Source organism: Bemisia tabaci, chromosome 1 (genome assembly GCF_918797505.1).
Source record: "Bemisia tabaci chromosome 1, PGI_BMITA_v3".
Taxonomy (NCBI): domain Eukaryota; kingdom Metazoa; phylum Arthropoda; class Insecta; order Hemiptera; family Aleyrodidae; genus Bemisia; species Bemisia tabaci.
The window spans coordinates 32,134,000-32,154,320 of NC_092793.1; the positions used below are offsets into that span (position 1 = coordinate 32,134,000).

A 20,321-nucleotide genomic window follows, 5' to 3' on the forward strand; every position below is an offset into this window, starting at 1 on the left:
AATTCCAAATTTTCCACCCTGCAGAATTTTGCTAACCATGTTCAGAAATTATGATAAATTCACTCGAGGAACGCTTTTTTTACCTGAATTCTCAGATTTTACATGAAGAACTGTCACGTTCTTGAGAGCAAAGGGAATGTCAAATGGAAATGTTCAGTGGAACTGTCAAATTCTTCGAAAAATGTTGTAATAAGCAGAACGTGAGGGGGGTCTGCGATTTTCTCGTACATCCACCCCTGGAAAATACATTTAAAGCTATCTGGGTTCTGGCCCTTGTGAAGTAGCTAGCTACCTTGCTTCGTGAGAGATCAACCTCTTTTTTCGATCAACAAACTTTCCATACAAAGATGGAGCCGAACAAGTAAGCAGATTTACCATGGCCCATTAACAGAATATTACAATCTTGGAACATGGAATTTGCCATCCTGTTAGTATTTTCAGGCATATTTTTGAGGGCAGAGTTCGACTGATAAAGACAGGACTTTCTTAAAAAGCTTTGCTCCTTCACTGAGGCCTTGACTGAGGAAGCTTTCAAAATACTTGCTGTCTACAAAGCTCCGTACAATATGCAACAATATAAGTTACTTCGTCATTTCCAGGCAGTATTACAAGGAATATGGAGCGCAGCTTCTGAAAAAATATTAGCATTGGCAAGTCTTCAGTTTATGAGACAAATTTGTTGACTATCCCTCAACAAACTTTAACCATTGCTTTCAACACAGTATAATTAGATTGGCCAGAGGTGGAAAGATGGGGCATCAACATGACTTCATTTGAAAAATTGAACCAAATAAAATGGTCCACACCTCTTTAGTTTCCTTTCTTTGTTGTGTCTCTTTACATTCCATTTGCAAGCCACCATGATGCAATTGTTCAATAGACGCTATTAGTGCCACGTCACAGAAAAGCGATATATATCGATTTTTCAGCATTGGTAGCATTGAAAGAGGTTATGCCAATGTTATTGTTTGGATCCAATTTGATACTATGGACAATCCCTATGTTGACGTCATCACTATTAGTGTCTAGAGGGATAGAGGATTGACTAAGCTCACAATGAGGCCACAGTCCATCTTCGATAGTTACTAAACGATTGCACCTAATTGCTTGCGAGCGCTATGTGAGTGGCAACTTAGCTAACAATACTTCTAGAACTGGGGAAAGAAAAGAAGAGACAAAAGTTACATCAGTCTGGATGCATCAATCATCAGTTGGTCAGCATGTAAATATCTGTTGAATGGTGCAATTTTTGGATGTGACGTTTGTCTCTTCTTTTCTTTCCCCAGTTCTAATAAGCAGGCACATGATCGAGGATTTTCTGCACCTCTAAAACAAGACTGTTTGATCTAGAGTAAGTATTGCACACACCTACTCAAAAAATAGTGTGTTTTCTCCACTAGACCAAATACTGGAGAGTATACTTATTACCGTAGTTTTCTAACTATAAAATATAATGGCCAAAAGCTAACTCACCTATTCTCTATCACATTATCAGACTCATTATAGTAGCCAGACATAGTCGCGGCTTCTGAGGTCAGTGCAGGTTACAGTATTAACTTTTGTTCTTCTCCATCTGTAAAAGAATGAATTTCATAAAAATTAGGTACACAAATATGTAAGTAAATGTAACTGACTCTAATTAATCTGTCAAAAGTGTGACTTGTAAAAAAATAAAAGAAACCATTGATAAGTTCTCAAGTGGAGAATAAAACAAAACAAGCGCAAGAAATGGAACATTGAGCTCCTGAAAAAGCATTTTCGGTGGTTCGCAGGTCCACACAAAGAAAGTTTTGACACTTTCAAAGGGCAACGAGAAACAAGTGTCTTCTCGCTTTACCACTGGGATTAAATGAAAGATTCCAGATGTGGATCTACCGGCTCACTTTAGTGCTTCGACTTATTTGGCATGGGCTGAAGTCAGAAATTAAAACAAGCGATGGATGTACATGATCATGGCGAGGCAACTGTTAGGGCTGTGTTGACACAACAATATGAGACCAAGCCCTACCTGTGCCATGCAATAATTCACATTTCCATGTCATGTCAGGCTAAAAGAAAATTTCAATGATCAACCCAGGGGAGAGAACTACTCAAAACTGTATCAACTTCTTGACTTAGTCAAATACCTTTCAATACCTAGTACACAATTCCTGAATAGTTGATCAGTACTTGCTTGACAGGAGTAAATTTTCGGATAACAGACTGCAGCAAGTAAAAAGACAGATAATCTAATGGCATTATTCTTTGGGAAATTTTGATGGAGTAGGCTTCTCGGTGGTCGATGATACTTCATAAAACTCCCTGTCTCAAGAACAGGATGAAACCACAGGCTGAATTTAGGAATTGAGCGGAGTAATGCTAGATAAATTTTTGTCTCTTGCTAAGGTCCCACTAGTCCCTAACGCACAAGGAGACTGGCAGACATGAAATGTCACTGTAGACAACTGTTTTTTATATTTAAAACCCAGAGAGACCATAACTATCCTTAGATCACGTAGCGCAAAAATGACAAGTGAACACCAGCTTGATGTCAATACATTCCTACACATAAAATTACCTCAATAAAGATTGTGCCGAATGAATCAATTTAATACATTCTGAAGTAACGATGCTAAGTTCTACGAAGTTGGAGAATTTGGGGCCTTAGAATGATAAACAGGTCAGTTTATCTCACTGTCTGTGAACTTACATCTAATTTTTGAGGTTAGGACTGACTAATGAGCTAGTCCAATTGTTACTGGGCTCGAATGTAAAATAAATATACTTCAAAATAACAAAAATCAGCGATAAAAATGAATACGAAAGCAACTAAGAAATTCAGATAATGAGTATACGATCAATGTGAGGAAAACAGAGGGAGAAGTAGAGAAGTATAACTTCTACATACAGGAAAAACACCGAGATGGATGCTCACCTAATACCACTGTCAAATAATGATTACAGCTGCTCTGTTACATTTCGAGGGATGAATTGATCGAAATCAGAGGTGAAACACGCATGTTAGCAGAAATTATTGTCCTCGGTAGCACATAATCACAACAATAACAAGCTCGACTTTCGAGTTGGACCAACATAGGACAGGCAGAAAATAAGATAGGTGCATACTGGCGCGAAGTGGTGTCTCAGTTTTGACGCGATCTCAGAAGTTCTGGGATACCTCAAAAGTTCGAACATCGGCTCAACTTTGAACAATCAATCAGCCGGGGGTGCGAAATATCAGAAATTTATCACTGCATTGTTGTCCAATATTTAAGTACAAAATCGGCAGGCAGTCGGAGCAAACGTGGATTTGAACTGATCCGGGGGGATCGGTTTAGTGGAAAATTCGAGGCATACGTATCATGATTCATTCTAAGTAGATTCCAGCATGAATGAATGAATTGACGCACATTTGGGACCAGAGCTTTTAATTGTCAGTTGCCAGGAGCAATGAAGAAGGAATCATGAATTGGGTAGTGAGGACGACTCATGATAAGAAAGTTTTGTAAAGTAACCTTCCACAGTTGGGCCGAGAGAAAAAAAGATGTAGCAAGGCCAGGTAATGCGTTAGGCCGATGGAAAACCTAAAATGAGTAGAATAGAAAACCACAATTAAGTGATAAATGCCATTAGTCAACTCAAATTGTGGCTCGTGGCTCTATAAAACAAAAAGCCGAAGAGAAACAAAAAAAAAAAGTAGCCTCAATTCAGATATCGTCTGCGAGGCCGGAGTGGTTTGAAAATCGGAGCAAGAATTCAGCGTGAGTGATAAACAAACGGCGATCGGTCCGAGGGAAAAAGAAGAAAAAAATAAAACTGAAAGCAGAGTGGGAAAAAATTAACAAAAGGGATGCTGAAGTAAAAACAGGGGATGGGGAGCGCCGGCTGGAAGGGATGAAGAAATGACGAAAAACAGTAACACGTGAAAAGAATTATCAAAAGAAACGCTGGCGGGGAGGGACTGCCACGATAACGTGAGGGATGCAATTAAATTTAGTTTTCAGTATTTACAGAGAAAATTCGGTAACGCAACACATGGGCAAGCTGTTGATAAACACATGCACCGCAATCATCTTAGCCGGTTTTGTTTATCAGTCGTCTTGAGCTTCCAAAGTAGTCGCAGAGAGTAAACGCAGTCATTTCAGCGGCGATCACATATTTGAGGAAAAGAAAACAAAAGCAGCATCAGTTCTTTTACATCTGTTCATTAGTTTTCTTTTTGGACAGATCGATGAGAGGAAGAGCCTAATAATGAAATGTGAAATGGGATCCAAAATAAAGTCAAGTGAGGCAATACTTACGTAGTTAAGAAGAAGGAAACGACAATTTGAACACTTGTACAAAGCAAAGTAGACGATAAGCTATTTTGTTGTGAACCTACTTCTTCCTCTCGAATCTTTCTTTAGACTTTACAATTTTCATCATCATCCTTCTCCTTACTCCCCCTTTGTATTCCTTCTTCTCTACTCGAGCAATGTGCTGCCGCTCTGGCTGAAAAATACGTTTACCCCCTCCAGTTTACCGGTTGGTTCGGTCCCTGCGCTCTGGCTCAGGCTGAGCGCCGCGGGAACCGCAGCCGGCCAATCGATAAACCAGAATGTAGCAACTTGTAAACCTGCCTTGTTCAAGTCAAGATGGCCGACCAGCCAACGTAACAGCCAGCCAAAACCGGGCCGGCCGGCATTCACACCGGCTATCGGCTTTCGCATTTCCGTCTCTTTGACCATTTTGACTCTATCGATCTTCTTGAGCCAGACGCGCCGCGACGCGGGCGACCGGCGCTTATCAGCAGTCGGCACCCGGCGCGGCGCTTAGTCTCCTCCTTATCTATTTGTTATCTCGCAACATTGATTTCGGATCGACCCATCCCGAGGTCAGCCCGTGGCGCGACGCCCCGTGCAACGTTGCCGAATTACTACAAATTAACTTCATTCAAAGTCATCGACTCTCTCTGTCTACTAATGTTTACGACCTACATGTAGAACTATGAGGTGTCCTGCTTGTACCTACATAAAATTTGTAAGAGGCTCCCTCCAAATTCTACGAAGGTCGCCGCTTTCAGTCCTTATGAAATCAACACAGGTACCATCGCCAGTGATTTATGAAAACACGCACCTAGGTCGATTTTCTGCATCAGGCAGCATTTCCGCACCGACCTCTTTTCAGAATAATTTTATCAACATTTTTTGGAAAATTTTTTCTTGTTAAGGTAGTCATTTGAAGAGAGTTAGAGAAGGCGATCGCTCCCCTTCTATTCCTGAGTGTATTTCCACTGGGTATGATCAATTTTGATCAAAATCAGGAAACTTTTTGAGGTTTTTTTTCAATTTGTAGTTTCTTAACTTAGGCTCGAATTCCCTCTCCCTTTCAGATTTGCCTGAAACGGCGTCCTGTTTATCTGAAAAAGATGAATTAAAATCTTAATAAAATTTGTTTCCAAAAAATAAAATGATTGATCATACCTGGAAAAGATAAAAATTAAACACATCCGCACGCCGCGAACCAATACAGGGTGATCCAAAAGCCCCTTCCACTCCCTCTAACTTTTTACCTAATTGAGATAAAGATTTGAAACTTGGGGGATATTCCTAGGTCAAAGGGAGCTACTTTTTGGCCCCCTAAAATTTTCAGGGAGCCCCCAACTTTTAATTCTCAAATGGGAAGACCCTCTTTGTGATAACTTGTTCGAAAGAGCATAAAAAAAGAAAACTTTTCGCGCAAACCCGAAGTCAATATCTCGAACCATTTCAAAATGGCGGCCAGTTAAGTTCAAAATGGCCGAAAATTCGCACCGGTTATTTGTCGATGGATTTGCGCAAAAATCGGTTTAGAAGGGTATTTTGACACGAGATAAACGAATTTGACGTTAGATTTTCAAAAAAACCAAAATTTCCAAAATGGCCTTCGGTTAAAGTTTAAAATGGCCGAAAATGTTCACCTCGGTTTTTTCCTGATGGATTTGCCTAAAACTTGGAATTTAAGATTATTTTGGCACAAGATATACAAATTTGAACTTAGATTTAAAAAAAAATCAATTTTTGGTCATTAGGCGGTCATTTTGGAAATTTCGGTTTTTTTGAAAGTCTAACGTCAAATTCGTTTTTCTCGTGTCAAAATACCCCTACATACCGATTTTCGAGCAAATCCATCGACAAATAACCGGTGTGAATTTTCGGCCATTTTGAACTTTAACCGGCCGCCATTTTGAAACGATTTGAGATATTGACTTCGGATTTGAGCGAAAAGTTTTCTTTTTTTATGCTCTTTCGAACGAGCTATCACAAAGGGGGTCTTCCCATTTGAAAATTAAAAGTTGGGGGCCGTTGCCCCCCCCCCCCCCCCCAAGGGGGGCCCCTTGAAAATTTTAGGGGGCCAAAAAGTAGCTCCCTTTGACCTAGGAATATCCCCCAAGTTTCAAATCATTATCTCAATTAGGTAAAAAGTTAGAGGGGGTGGAAGGGACTTTTGGATCACCCTGTATATGTGGACTAGTAAGTAGGTAATTTCACTATCCAAATGCAGTGATTACGAAAAGCCTTCCAAATAGTACAAGAACATTAGAAGGAAATTTAGGGAAAGGGGGAAAATTGCCCGCGGCGATTTTCTTGTTTTTGTGACCATTGAAGTGTAGAGAGGCTGTTAAGAAATCCACCCCGGGGGGAGGGGGGGGGGGCATTTCTCGCTCCCTTAAAGGTGCAAAATCGATCTTTAGAGATATCTCAAGAAATATTCATCCATAAGTATTTCATTTGGTCTTAAATGAAAGCCTTTGATCTTTTTCTAAGTAAACATGTCTATTTTTTCAGGTGCGACTACCCTTTGCCCCCAAAAATGGCGGCAGACAGCATCTCAAGAAGGGTGTGTACTTCGTTTTAAGTGGCATCTCGAAAACTACGAACTCAAAAGTTTCTCACTTGGTCCGTAATTAAAGCTATTGAAATCGTGTTGGAGCAAGGAAGACATTTTTTTTCAGCTATGACCAACCCCCTCCCCCCCAAAGTGGGCGAGTAACTCATTTATCGCAATGTCTTAAAAACTACGGATCCTAAAGTCTCTCATTTGCGTTAATAATTGAAAGCTTTCAAAATTCTGGCCGTTTAAATACCCACTGCTAGAGTACCTGTATAGGAAGAGTAGCGACAGATCGGTTCATGGAGGGCTTAGGGCCCAAAAGTGCAGCCACCCTTCTGAGCAACTTCTAACACACAAAATTTCACTGCCAGCCTACAGATTTCAATTCTAACCAAGATGGCTAAGAATGTACATAAATGAGCGTTCTTTCGCAAAAATAAGTAAATTTATGCAAAAAGTAAACCAAATACATGCTTTCTAAACGACGGTTCGTAACAATTGTATTTGTAAATCGCTCTGGACATTCGAAATTCATAGGTTGGCTGCCCTTTTGGGCCCTAACTTTATTCGCGGAGGCATCGGTGAAGGCCTGATGGACTTTCGGAGTTTCAGATCTGTCGCTACTCTCCCTATACAGGTACTCTACCCACTGCTAATTGCAGAACACCCTCTCCCCTTCAAACAGTGGCAAAATATTTTTGAGGTGGAGAAATGGTCTTTGTCCTGAGTAAGATACAGTCGAATTTGACTATTTCTGTCCCCTTAAGATAATTTGTTGACATTTTTTTTTTTTTTTTTTTTGGGGGGGGGGGGGAGTTGAGGCAAATCCAGCAATTTGACAACACTGGGTTAAACCTGTGTTGAATAATCGATTTTTACCGAAGCACCCAGCTCATCCGAGAATCGATACATTTCATTGCTAGATCCACCAATGTTGGGGGGGGGGGGGGGGAGGGGAGTGCAGTCGTAGCTGAAAGCTGGACATGAATTTTCGACACAATTTCAAAAGCTTGAATTTCAGACCAGATGAGATACATTTGGATCAGTGTTCTGTAAGATGACACTAAAAACGAGTTACACTTACGCCTTTTTTCGGGCGACTGCAGCCATTGGGGGGGGGGGGGGGGGGGGGGGAAGGGTAGTCTTAGAATTTTGGTTCGGTTTTTTCCCTTCACGAGAACAAGATATTTGAATGTAGTCTTAGCCAAAAATTATCAATTTTCTCAAACATTTTTCCAGAGAAAATCCCGAACGATGACCATCAAAAACTATACACCTAAGCGACTCAAACTCCTTGCTTCTTTGAGGGCTGTTTAGTTTAAAGTAGGAACTGCGGATTCTGGAAACGGGGATTGATGAGGAGTAATTTACCCCTATCCGAAATCCGAATATCCGGATGTTGTGGTCCTGCATTTATATCTTAAATTTCGAAATCACAATTTTTTTGGAGTAGACGGGGCGGCAATTGAAATTTTATGCTATCATGCTCATATAACTAAATTCTATTGGGGACGAGGGAGGGGGGGGGGGGGGCTTATGAAGACACCCCATTGAAAGGAGGGTCTCGAAAAGGCTCGCTCAGTCCCGAAAATATAATCTGAGATCCCCAATAAGGATTTCTTGAGTAGGCACCTAAAAGAAAAAAATATCAGTGGCGTCAATGACATCCCTTGGTGGCTGGGACTGCCGGAATTTTTTTTGTTGTAATTCAACACTGAGGATTAACTTTATAATTTGGGCCTTTCTTACCACTGGATCCCCTTTGATTTTTCGGCTAAACCCCTAAAATCCCACAAATTCTGGCCATGAGTCCATGTTGAGATTATCCCCAGAGGCCGTCTACTTGGATCTGGATCTTAGGCGGTCTCGCTCTTATCTCATCGCTCAGATATCAAAAATCTAAGCGAATTAATGGCGAAAACTTCAAGGAACTAAAGTAAAATCAAGGTCATTAAAACAAAATGAAAAACTTATGGATCACTTATTTTTGAGATGTTGCTTAAAACAAATTATACCTACGCTGGTGCTTTTGAGGGGGGTGGGGGTTGGGTGCCGCCATTTCTTGCGTAAAAAAGCAGAAAGAATCTTTTGAGGAGGGTGGGGGTTAGGTGCCGCCATTTCTTGCGTAAAAAAGCAGAAAGAATAGTCCTGAGTAGAAAAATGGTAACTGTCGGCGTTTAACAGAATTTTAAGAGCTCCCATTTGAGACCAATGGAAGACTTTTTGGAACAGTGTGGTTTTTGAGATATCGCTAAGAACGGGTTGTAGCCCCGCTAAGAGGGAAGGGGGGGGGGGATACGCATCTTCACCAGGATGAGAATTTTTTCACTGTCTCTCTACTTCAACTGATAACAGAAAATCGAAAACGTCTTGCAGTGAGACGATACCTCCCCTTTTTTGTGAAATGTACTTATCAGGCGGAAAACTCTAGAAAATGGAAAAAAATCGAGTTCGGCTACACATTTTTGGTGCATGAAACAACGAAAATTTGTTTTTGGCGCATGTCGGTGTCCCGAAAATTTCGGTCGTACGACCCGAAAAACTTGGATTCCGGCAGTTGCGGTGAATCGCACATCATGGGACGATCTCGGAATGGCCGACAAATTAACGGGGTGAGAGGTGAGCGAGATGATATGCAAATGTCCGGCATGGAGCATGCCGGCGTCGCGACGCGACCGGTGTGCCTGTTCTTTTTTCCGTTCCGAGCTTCCGTTTCGGTGGAGAACGAAACGAACTCGGTTCGAAAACCGAAGTTGAAGTGGTAACGGTTCACTCGGTCGGTGTCGGTGAGGTGGTGGGGGAGGCGGAGAACTAATTTGGAACTACTGCGCATAGGAACAGAGCGAGAGCGGTCACGTGACTTCATATTTTTCAGCTAGAGACTCAAAACCGGGCGTTTCACCTTCTGAGCGAGTGGATTCAGACGCGGTTTCGCTTTGCGGCTGTGGTTCGCAGCACCGACAGTGCTTCATTCTTCAACGAGACTCTCTGTGTTACGGGAGACTGTATCTAACAAGTTTATTTTTCTAATGATTTGAAAGGTATGAAAATTTTATCATTTTCATTTATCATTTTTGTTTAGTGTTTAGTATTAGTAGTTGTTCCAGTCTGCAGCGATTTGTGATTTCGTTTTCCCTTCTGTGTTAGAATTGTGTCTCGTCGCTCTTATCCGCGGTAGTAGGATGTCCGGACCCCTCAATTTTCTCTGGAAGTGACGGTTAAGTTCGCGTTTATGGTGTGTTTCAGGTTTTCTTCGTGTTTGTGTAGTTTTCGGCCTGATTTTATTTCTATTTTCCCACTTTTCTCCTGGTAACCCATCGATCAGGCACTGCATTTCTTCTGATGATTCTGATTTCGCAATTGTCCAGTTTCCTTCCATCTCAAGAGTTTGAAGCCCAGCAATTATTTCTTGGATTCGCCAAGTTTTTTGTAGTTGGCCTGGTTTACTTCCGTACTTGCACTACGCTTTCATTCTTCTCCATTTTCTTAGTTGACGTGTCAGCTTATGGGTGTGGTTCGACATTACGTTTCGGGTCAATGGCTGGTAACCGGCCGCCATCTTGGCGTCTGGGTGTTGTGTTGTAAAGGCCTAGATACACACGGCGATTAATCGCCGCGATTGCAATCGCGGCGTTTAAACGCAGGTGTATTCGGTCAATCGCCGCGACGGGCGAGTGAAATTCTCGGAATTTCTCCAATCGCCGCGATTGAATTCAAAGTAGGATTCAATCCTACTTTTTGGGCGAGTAGATGCATTTGTTGAGTCCTGTTTATTCTTGATGGATGCGAAATCCACCAGTACATGTGGTCTACATGTGTTTTTGTTTACGTTCTTCTGTCTTCGTGGTTCTCGCACAGAGTTGCTAAAAGAAATTTCATCGAATGAAATTTCGTGAAATTTCTTTTTTCCCCATGAAATTTCTTTCGACCGACAAAATGTCAAAAATGCTTGTTTTTTCAAACAGAAGTTGTTTTTATTTTTAAAGAAAATAGTATTCGTCAATTAGACCAATTGGAGCTACTTATTTATCAAATATTTCCTATTTAAAAAAAGAAATACGTTAGCGAAGGAAACTGTTAGTTTCTGAAAAATCATTTAAATTGTTTCAAGGATAGTTTAAGATCCCTCCTCGCTTTTGTACCAAAAAAGGATAGACTCTTAGGGGGAACTAGGATTCTTTATAGTTGAGAAATTTGTTATGTTCCAAATATGAAAGCTAACGTCTTACTTTATCCGTAAAATTTATTTTGGTGTTCAACCGGTACGGCTGTGTGTTTAACCAAGATTTGAGAAAAAAATTCAAAATTATGTTTTTGCTGTTTTACTCAACTTTCTGGGCATTTCTAAAGTTCCCTTTCACAGTTTACCACGTGTGTATAAAGGGAATTAAGGAGATTCATAAGTTTCTAGGGTTTAATCCTGCATTCTGAGTGTTATATGAAATTTCTGGAAATTTCCTCATGAAATTTCTTTTTATAATTTTTCATTTTTGTAAAGATGTAGCAATTTCTATTGCTCTCAGGAAGCAAATTAAGAATATCAGAGATACCATATGCTGCAGAAGTAAGGGAAGTCAGGAAAGGTTGTAATAACATAAACAATCAGCGCTGATCGCGGCGATTAATCGCTAGGTGTATACGTGATCGCACTGACGGCCTCTGTTGATTGTATTGCGTTGAGCGATGCGACCCGAACCAACCCAATCGCGGCGATTAATCGCCGTGTGTATCTAGGCCTTAATGGAAAGTCCGTCGGGTTCCAGACTTCTATCTCTGCCCCCTCTTAAGTTTTAGGGAGTTAACTGTTGACTCACACTCAAAAAATTTTCAGCACTTGCAAGAGTTATCACTTCAGTTTTTTGGTATGTTCAAACTTTGTTTCACTTTCCCGCAGGGTTGCGAATAATCTGCCACGTAAGGTCGCGACCCATGCTTGTTAGGCCTAGTGCCACTACCCTTCTCTCGCCGAAAAGTTAGCTTTACAGCCTTCGCCTGGCCCTTCGCTCATTCATGTGTGCCCTATTAGAACCTACTACGTTCACACTCGTCGAATTGAATACACCACACTTCCCTCTGGCAGTTCAGTTTCCATATTGTTTTAGTTCTGACCTTATCCAGACTTCCGTACTTTCTGCAACTCCCACTCTTGACTCATTAACGATGATATGCTTGTCCATAAGCTTACCTGTGTATTTTGATGCCTACTCAGTCTCTTAATTGAGATAGAATTTCAGTTCCTCCTTATCATAACCCATTAATTTGTCCTCTCATTCCAAGTGTTTCTTTGACATGTTTCGTTTCAATGCTTTGTGCAAGTGTGCTTTCTACTGTCGAGATGATCTTATTGTGGTCCAATTAATCCCTCAATTTCTTCAGCGTAGCTGGCCTCGTATCAGTTTACTTCTGCCCCCAGTTGTTGGAGCTCGCGCATTGCATGTTGAGACAAATGTCAAAGTATTGTTTATGTCACCATTCCAGTGGTGCCACCTGACTACATGTATTAACCTGTTGAGTGGTGCGAATTCAGAGCTAATCGGAGATTGACGTTTGTCTCAACATACGATGCGGGAGCTCTAACCAGATGTAGGGTGAGTTTCCCTCCGATGTTCTGCAGTTTCATCCTGTAGTTGAATGAAGACTTACTATTCTTCATTCATGCAGCAAGCTGTGCTGCCTAATGTCGCCTATGTTATATTTAAAGTGCTGCCTCTGCTGGGAAACCTAGGAAATTCTCTGAGCATCTTGGTCCGTTGAGAGCTAAATGATCATCAATATATTTTGATGCCGGTTACGAGGAGGGAGCAATGGGTGGGCTCTGTTCTGCCAGATTCCTTTCTTTCTGAATCAGTATCTTCCATTGAGTTTCAATCCCTTCTCTTGTCGCTGCAGACTGATGTTTGCATTCCTATTGAACTGTGAGAGCTCTTCAGTAGTGTTATGTCTCGTGTCCAGGGATCTTTATGAGTTTCATTATCTTGACTCATTTACAAGGAATGGTTCTCCAAAGCTCATGATCTCCTTGCTAATTGAAGGTCACAGGTGGCACTAATTTGTGATGTCTGAATTTACAATTAGAATTGATACTTTTCAATTTTTTGACCATGGTTTACTCTCCGCTTTCCATGAATTTTAATCCCTGTAAATTCACAGAAATGTATCTTAAAACACCTTCATCACAGAATATGCAGGCCTCGCCAACTGAAAGCTCATGCCACCTTGCATTCCGAGCTTCTTGTCATCGGTTTCACTTTTTTACCCTAATCATAACCTGCAGCGACTCATCTGTTGAATGAACAATTAGTCTTTCCCCATGAAATTGTTGTTCCCCTTCAAATCCCTGCGAGAATCCTCGCTCTTAGGAATTTCCAGCAGTTCGCATTCTTGAATTTCCGATGAGTGGCGTTTTTCCCCGTTTCTCATTGAATCTTGCTGTTTTGTTGATCTTTCCGCAGCATCCTTTCTCAGTGCTCATCCTCCAGCGAGAGTCCTATCTATGATAAATTTGCATGAGCACTTCTGTTTACCCGATTACTGTGCTTAATTTATTCAACCCATGCGAAGCAGTCTGTTATCCAATACAGGGTTCCGTAATTGCAGTGGTTACTTTTGCCTCTTGACACTCACGAGAAAGAATGATCTCTTTTGTAAACGTCTAATTTTACTGACAGGAGTATTCATGAAATTATTATTCTTGCGCTTTGAACAATCTTGCGTCTATTAGTTCTAACGTGCACTTAAATTCTTTAACACTACTGGACATCGGACGCTTTCATCTTCGCCCATTTAATTGTTGACCAATTTGAACTGGGGAAAGTCAAGAAGAGACAAATGTCACATCCAATTATTGTACCTTCATGCTAACCAATGGGCCAACCGACAACCGATGCATTCAGACTGATGTGAACATCGCTTCTTTTCTTTCCCCAGTTTTTACTATCCTCTCATCCATAATTATATTGCTTATTGTCAGATTTTAATTTCTTATTTGTGTTTCAGGTCTGTGATACATTATGGCAGGAGATAACCAGCAGTTCTGTTTAAGATGGAATAACCACCAAAGCACCCTGATCTCTGTATTTGATTCACTTCTCGAAAGCGGTACGCTGGTGGATTGCACTCTAGCCGCAGAGGGCCAGTACTTAAAAGCCCACAAAGTAGTTCTTTCAGCATGCAGTCCTTATTTGGAGGTGAGTGTCTTGAAAATTTTTATTTTGTTACTGACCAATTTTTATAGGGTTTCTACAGATCTGGTGACAAAAACTGTTGTGGAATTAAGTCAGGTCAGGGGGGTTCCTTCGTTCTGAATGGGCCTGTTGCAAACTTTAGCTAGAGCAAAAATAAGAGTTGTTCCTCCTTGAAAGAATCTCCAAAATCTAAATAATCGCATTGACACAGTCTGAAACGCACTCCTTCAAAGTTTGTACAAGAATTTTGCGTTCATTAAAGCAAGCTTCCCACTTGAATAATGATAGCAGCACAGGTAATCATTTCCTAAGAGGAGTTATTTCATCCAACCCCTGCTCAATAGGATGGTTTGCAATATTCATCATGGCTGACAAGTTAAGGGGAGCGCTAAGTCAATGAAGGCGGTTATCTCGCATCTGTCTCAATGCAAGGAAAATGTGAATGTGAACACGTCAATTCATTCCATCCAACTCCTGCCCACAAGGATACTGCGCAATATTTGACCTCAACTTGCTCACGGAAACATTGGTCATATTGAGTAGGGATTGGATTATACGAATCCTCTATTGATATGTTCACCCGTGCTGTGGTATCTGTGTTGAATTGGGAATCTTGAGAAAAATTAATTTCTTGCGCAGATTGTAAAAGCATTTCAGAGTTTGCTGATGCGCTCACCGTGATTTTTGAGACGTACAATCTGTGAGGAACAACTCTCTACTTGTACTCTAGCATAAAATTGCTACAGGCCAATTACCAAACTTCCTGCAGTGTGTTTCAAGAAATTAATTCCTACCATTCTCATTCGTTTTCACCCCCAAATTTCATGATTATCCTACTTTCCTCACATTTGGTTCATCTTACATGAGTAGGTAATTTGTTGATTTTGCCCAACTCTGGAACAAGCAGGTAGTTGAAGTAGTGGAAGGGGGAAACATCAATTTCTACCTTTGACTCAGCTGACAAGGGGAGCTTCCCAAGTGTAACTGGAATTTTGAGTTGAAATTTCGCATGAAGATAGTAGAGATGATTTTAGGGATGCCGTATTTGTTTTATCGAATGGGGTCCGGGAAAGCCCTCAAAAAAGGGCTAAAGATGCGGTAAAAACGCGTGCGCTAGCGGCACAAGGCAAACGTAAGTGATAGAGGTTCTGCATTCTTATTAGTTCTGCATGGCCAAACGGTAGCGCGCTCGCCTTGCAGGCAGGAGGTCCTAGGATCCCGATTACAGCTCGTAATTTTATTTTACTTTATGCTTGTTTATTTTTCACTTACTTTATTTTGCACCATTCGCTCCGCAAACCGACTTACAAGGTAGAACACGTAGTGACTGAAGATTTTTTACATATGCTGATGAAAACTCGAAGTTTCTCTTGGATTGAAACATTATATATAATTGAATGAACAAAACACTCTAAAACTCACCATATTTCGTTGCCAAGCTGAATTTCCGGAGTATCAGTCGAATCTGTATCTGACTGATACTCCGGAAATTCAGCTTGGCAACGAAATTTGGTGAGTTTTAGAGTGTTTTGTTTATTCAATTATATATAATGTTTCAATCCAAGAGAAACTTCGAGTTTTCATCAGCATATGTAAAAAATCTTCAGTCACTACGTGTTCTACCTCGTAAGTCGGTTTGCGGAGCGAATGGTGCAAAATAAAGTAAGTGAAAAATAAACAAGCATAAAGTAAAAGTAAAATTACGAGCCGTAATCGGGATCCTAGGACCTCCTGCCTGCGAGGCGAGCGCGCTACCGTTTGGCCATGCGGAACTGATAGGGATGCAGATCCTCTATCACCTATGTTTACCTTGTGCCGCTAGCGCATGCATTTTTACCGCATCTTTAGCCTTTTTTTTGAGGGCTCTCCCGACCCCATTTGAAAAAACGAAAAAATACGGCATCCCTAAAATCATCTCTAGTATCTTCATGCGAAATTTCAACTCGAAATTCCGGTTACACTTGGGAAGCTCCCCTTGTGAGAAGGAAATAACTTTCTTTTCCACCATTCTGCTTGTTAACGCAGTACTTAGTAAGTGGCCCAGCATTTACTGCTTATTATGGGCTGTCCCCAGACTCAATTGTTGAAAATTTCAGGAACACAATCAAAGCAAATCGTAGAACATAAATTTTCACCAACATTCACAATTAGTTAGCCTCAAACGGAACTTGAAAGCTTGGCACTTCTTTCATTGTGAAGGACGAAAGCACTAGAACCATTTTTTTCCTGATGCAGCAATAATTGATCCAAATTAACTTCTCTATTGCCAAGAAAGACTATGTAATTTTCTGTAATTTTCTGTAGTTCTTAGCATAAATGCAAGCTCTGCAACTGTTTTGCGAAAGTTAAGGATCTTCATCAGACTTTAAGTACAGTGATTGAAATGTTTCTAAATTTTCATTGCCACCAACGATGCCAACCGAAAGTCATTTCTGTGCTAACTTTCTACGAGGCACTGTTTCTGCACAATCCACTACGGAAGTTCTGAATTTTTCTTGAGTAGAAGGAAGGCAGCTCGGCGTTGAAGATCCAAAAAGACTTTCCTTTTGCCACTCACCCGCTGGAATCCTCCTTTTTCTATCTCTCTGTGCTGCCTGCATTTATTTAAGGAAAAATTGAAACTCCCATAGCAGAGTACGTGAAAGCGGTGCCTCATAGGTCGTTGGTGCAATTATGGCTTTACATCAGTATCCATGGATGAGTTGTTAGCAAAAAAGAAAAAAATGAAATTGACAATCGAGCCGAACACACATTCCCATAAGGAGTCTGCTAAGGGGTCCTTAGTATATTGATGAGGCAAATCTTGGTCATTTGTCAACTTCATGTAGAATAAATTAATAATCTGAATTGTTATCTTGGTTCAAGTCTCAGAATAAGCACAAGTTTCTTGGGCACTAGTGATAAAGGTATCAGCTTAGCTAGCTAGCAGAGGTTATTTTGTTGGTTATAAGTGAAGGTTGCAACTTAGCCCTTCATTTGAACTTGCTGCCCGTGTTCTCCCTAAAATTTCACTTATGGCTCTTTTCTCACACCTGACTGTTTTCTGATGAAGTACGTTGTTTTTGTCTGTTTCAGTTACTACTAAGTCAGCATTACGAGAAGCACCCCATAGTTATATTAAAAGATGTCAAATTCCAAGAATTAAAGTCCATGATGGACTATATGTATAGGGGTGAAGTTAATATTACACAAGATCAATTAGCAACATTTTTAAAAGCGGCCGAATCGTTACAAATTAAAGGTCTCTCAGAAAGTAGTGGAAGCACTGACGATGCACGAGATGTGGGCTCAACAGCAAAACGTCCAAGAGAAGAGCCTCCGCCGCGAAGGCCCGTTCCCCCCCACCCCCAAGCCAGATTACCTCATTCATCAGGTCTTACCATCGAACCACGCAGGTCCATTCCTCATTCTTCAGAAATGGCGCCCGCAAGTCCTATGAAATCTAGAGAAGGTAGTACCTCACCAGTTGCTAGGAAACGCCGAAGACGTAGGCCTTCAGGCGGTGATGATGCGTCTAACGCAGCCTTATCTGATAGTCAACTCGATACTAGCAACTCATGTGATCTTCCACCCGTTTCTAACCAAGCACAATCTACTCCCATAAGTGTTCCTAGCATTCTCGCCACACCGTCTGCCTCGAATAATCAATCAGAATCCGACCAACCCTTAGAGACTGAAGCATTGAGTAGGTTCCCTAACACAACTGGCAGTGAACTTATGGTCAAAACTAAGATGGAACCTAATACTGATCAACTGATAGAGCCCAAGACTGAGTACCTGGAAGACATCAATAATGAAGACAGTGTAGAAGATCTGACCTTAGATGACGACGATGAGATGCCTGGTCCTTCACATGCTGATGGCTCCAATCAAAGTAAGTTTACATCAATTTTATTTTCTCATAGCCTTTCTCTAATCAGCAACTACAGGGTTGCCAGTATCACATGCTGTCAGAGAAAAGAACACTACCACTGTCCTTCATAAATTTGATGAGACACTACATTGAAAACAAACTGTGAGATAAATTCGGCTCTGAAGTAATCTGGGTGTTCCTAAGCTTTGATAACAGATACAATTTCAAAGAAAACGAGAAAATTGCCTCATGCATCGTGATAGTGCGTCAAGCGAAGAAGTAATGATAGGGCCTTCTAACGTCTTTTAATCAAGGTGTACAACCTTTACCTTATGGATCTTGTCTTAACGAGGGTGTACTGTCCAGCACCTTTTTGAAGAAATTAAACTTCTTCCAAGACTTCCGTTTATAGTAGCTCTGTCGAATTTACATAGCTCGTTGAAATTTTATAACCATTACAAATTTCATTAATAACAGGTACTTTTTATTTGTTCTTTGGGAAAATACAGTATTATTCTATAGCTAAGAACATCCACTTATCAATACTTGGAGTTAAAGAACGTCCAGGAAGTAAATTTTGCAATTTATTGGGATAATTCTCTTTTTCCATCCCCCAAAAAATGTGAATAAACGAAGAAATTAATTAATTAAATAGAGAAGGTTTTCTTTCAGTTGACTTGCATGTAGCCAACAGTTTCACTTTGTTATGCAGCTCCTTAGTTGCATCACTAAACATCTTGTCATTCCAGTTCAATAGCACCATAGGACGATATCAATTGGATTACATTGTGCAATAAGGGAACGCTATTTCTGGCCCATTTTAGAAACCACGTACATGCCATTGGGTTCTGGATCAGATATGTGCTTTTATGAGAGAGCTAAAGATGGTGGTTCCTTATTGCGAAATGTGATCGATTTGTTCATCACTACCTCCTATTCTATTACTAAGAGCCTATTACCAAGGTATCCATCCCTTCTATGCCTAGCTCGTTTATTTAGGTAAAGGGATTAGGTGTAGTTAACGTGGGACTGGCGCTCATTGCTGTAATTCAAGGATTGCTTAGCGTTCCACGATGAAACAATTTTGAACTTTTCAAGAGGATCAATTTTTTAAAGAAATTAAACTTTAGGAATTTGTTGATAAAAATTTCAAAGCAAATTCTCCATTTTCCCAAGGAATTTTTAAGTGCTCTCAACTTTTCGTTTTAACAAGAGGATGTCACAAGCTTTAAAGCAAGACCTAGTTCTAATTTATCTCTTGAATAATGCTATTATTTTTTACTACATTAATACTGTTTTTCTTTGTTCGCAGACTTTTCTCAGTGGCAAATGGCGGGTGATAGATCAACAGACGAAGTATTTATGGCAGCGCAAGAAGCTGTTGGTGCTCATAGGGACTCACAAGGTAAGCATATGTTAACCGACGCGTTCATCTTGGTCATTCAATAAGAAGATTGATCCCAGAGCTTGAGGTGATAAGAGACTTTTTGGGATCTTTCTTCTGAATGACTTCCTCTAGTGTTTCCATCGCAGTTCATGCATTATCAAGATATTGCACATTTAGTCATGTCAAATTGAGTTAATTTTCTCGCCACTTTTGGAAAGTCTGGAATAGACAACCTCTGGCTCTTCTCCTCTAATTCTATCATTACGAGAAAGATATTTTGAATGCATAAGTTGCGATGTGATTTTATTTTTGCTCTTAACATTCGTCAATTCAACCATAGGTAAGGTGTACATAATTTTCAAGCACTACTAGAATTTTTTTTGCTCAATTTGGGGCCACAGGGTGTTATGAAGATTATGCATACCCAGCCTAGTTGATAATGTTTCATATTTGAATTTGTTTCTTTTCCTCAACAAAACTCACCTTGATTTTGACCAGTCATAACTAAGGGTTTCTTCCTGCTTCTCTCATGCATGCTGGTGTTAGAAAACTTTTTCCATATGCCCCTTACCCCACCTTTTGAAGATTTTTCTTGCTGTATGTAGCTTTGGTTTATCCGCTGACTTTTCACCTCTCCGCCAAAGATTGAAAACGTCTGATTCATCTTGCAATACCTTCCACTGGTGTCTGTATTTCGGTGAACTGCGGGTTGGGCCTTTCAGCCAAGTGCTGATCGTAGGCCTCTCCACAGCTAGTTCTCGAACACAGTCTCTGGTGGGAGGGTGCTCATGGGTCAACTTTTCTTTGATACCCACTCCAAGTAAACAGCATTCATTGATTGCCGTCTCATTTCAATTCAATTTTCCACCTTAGATGTGTTAAAGGATCTCTATCAGGTCCTACATCTCTAGGCTGGAAAATAATTTTTTCAAGCCCTCGCTCCCAGATAGTTGGAAGAAATTTGACCAATTTTTCTAAACTGCCTGAATAAAATTTGTCCTGGCTGTGAGAGTTTTAGGCAAGTAATAGTTTTCTTACCTACCAATTTTATGACGTAGGCTTACAT

General features: G+C 40.6%; 2 protein-coding genes across 14 annotated transcripts in view; one reads left to right on the top strand and one right to left on the bottom strand.

Annotated features, from left to right (window-relative positions):
• psq (BTB-domain-containing protein pipsqueak) overlaps positions 1–4,452 on the bottom strand; it is a 30,465-nt gene extending 26,013 nt beyond the window's left edge. For 3 of the 7 annotated variants that reach the window (XM_072299841.1, XM_072299837.1, XM_019051686.2), the window contains exons 1-2: positions 4,281–4,452; positions 1,474–1,573 (exon numbers count right to left, since the gene is read on the bottom strand). In XM_072299841.1, the coding sequence (XP_072155942.1) occupies positions 1,474–1,517 (44 nt within the window). In that variant the 5' untranslated portion in view covers positions 1,518–1,573; positions 4,281–4,452. Of the gene's footprint in view, positions 1–1,473; positions 1,574–2,557; positions 2,656–2,887; positions 3,902–3,990; positions 4,010–4,280 lie in introns of those variants that run through there. The other 4 variants (XM_072299831.1, XM_019051688.2, XM_019051685.2 and 1 more) reach the window with 4 other exon arrangements.
• Positions 4,453–9,668: 5,216 nt separating this feature from the next.
• LOC109037149 (uncharacterized) overlaps positions 9,669–20,321 on the top strand; it is a 549,607-nt gene continuing 538,954 nt past the window's right edge. For 6 of the 7 annotated variants that reach the window (XR_011899772.1, XR_011899773.1, XM_072299869.1 and 3 more), the window contains exons 1-4: positions 9,669–9,872; positions 13,828–14,018; positions 17,091–17,889; positions 19,181–19,273. Coding sequence is in view for 5 of the 7 variants with exons in the window: in XM_072299869.1 (XP_072155970.1) it covers positions 13,842–14,018; positions 17,091–17,889; positions 19,181–19,273 (1,069 nt within the window). In the remaining 2 variants the exon portion in view is untranslated. Of the gene's footprint in view, positions 9,873–11,564; positions 11,694–13,827; positions 14,019–17,090; positions 17,890–19,180; positions 19,274–20,321 lie in introns of those variants that run through there. The other variant, XM_019051657.2, reaches the window with a different exon arrangement.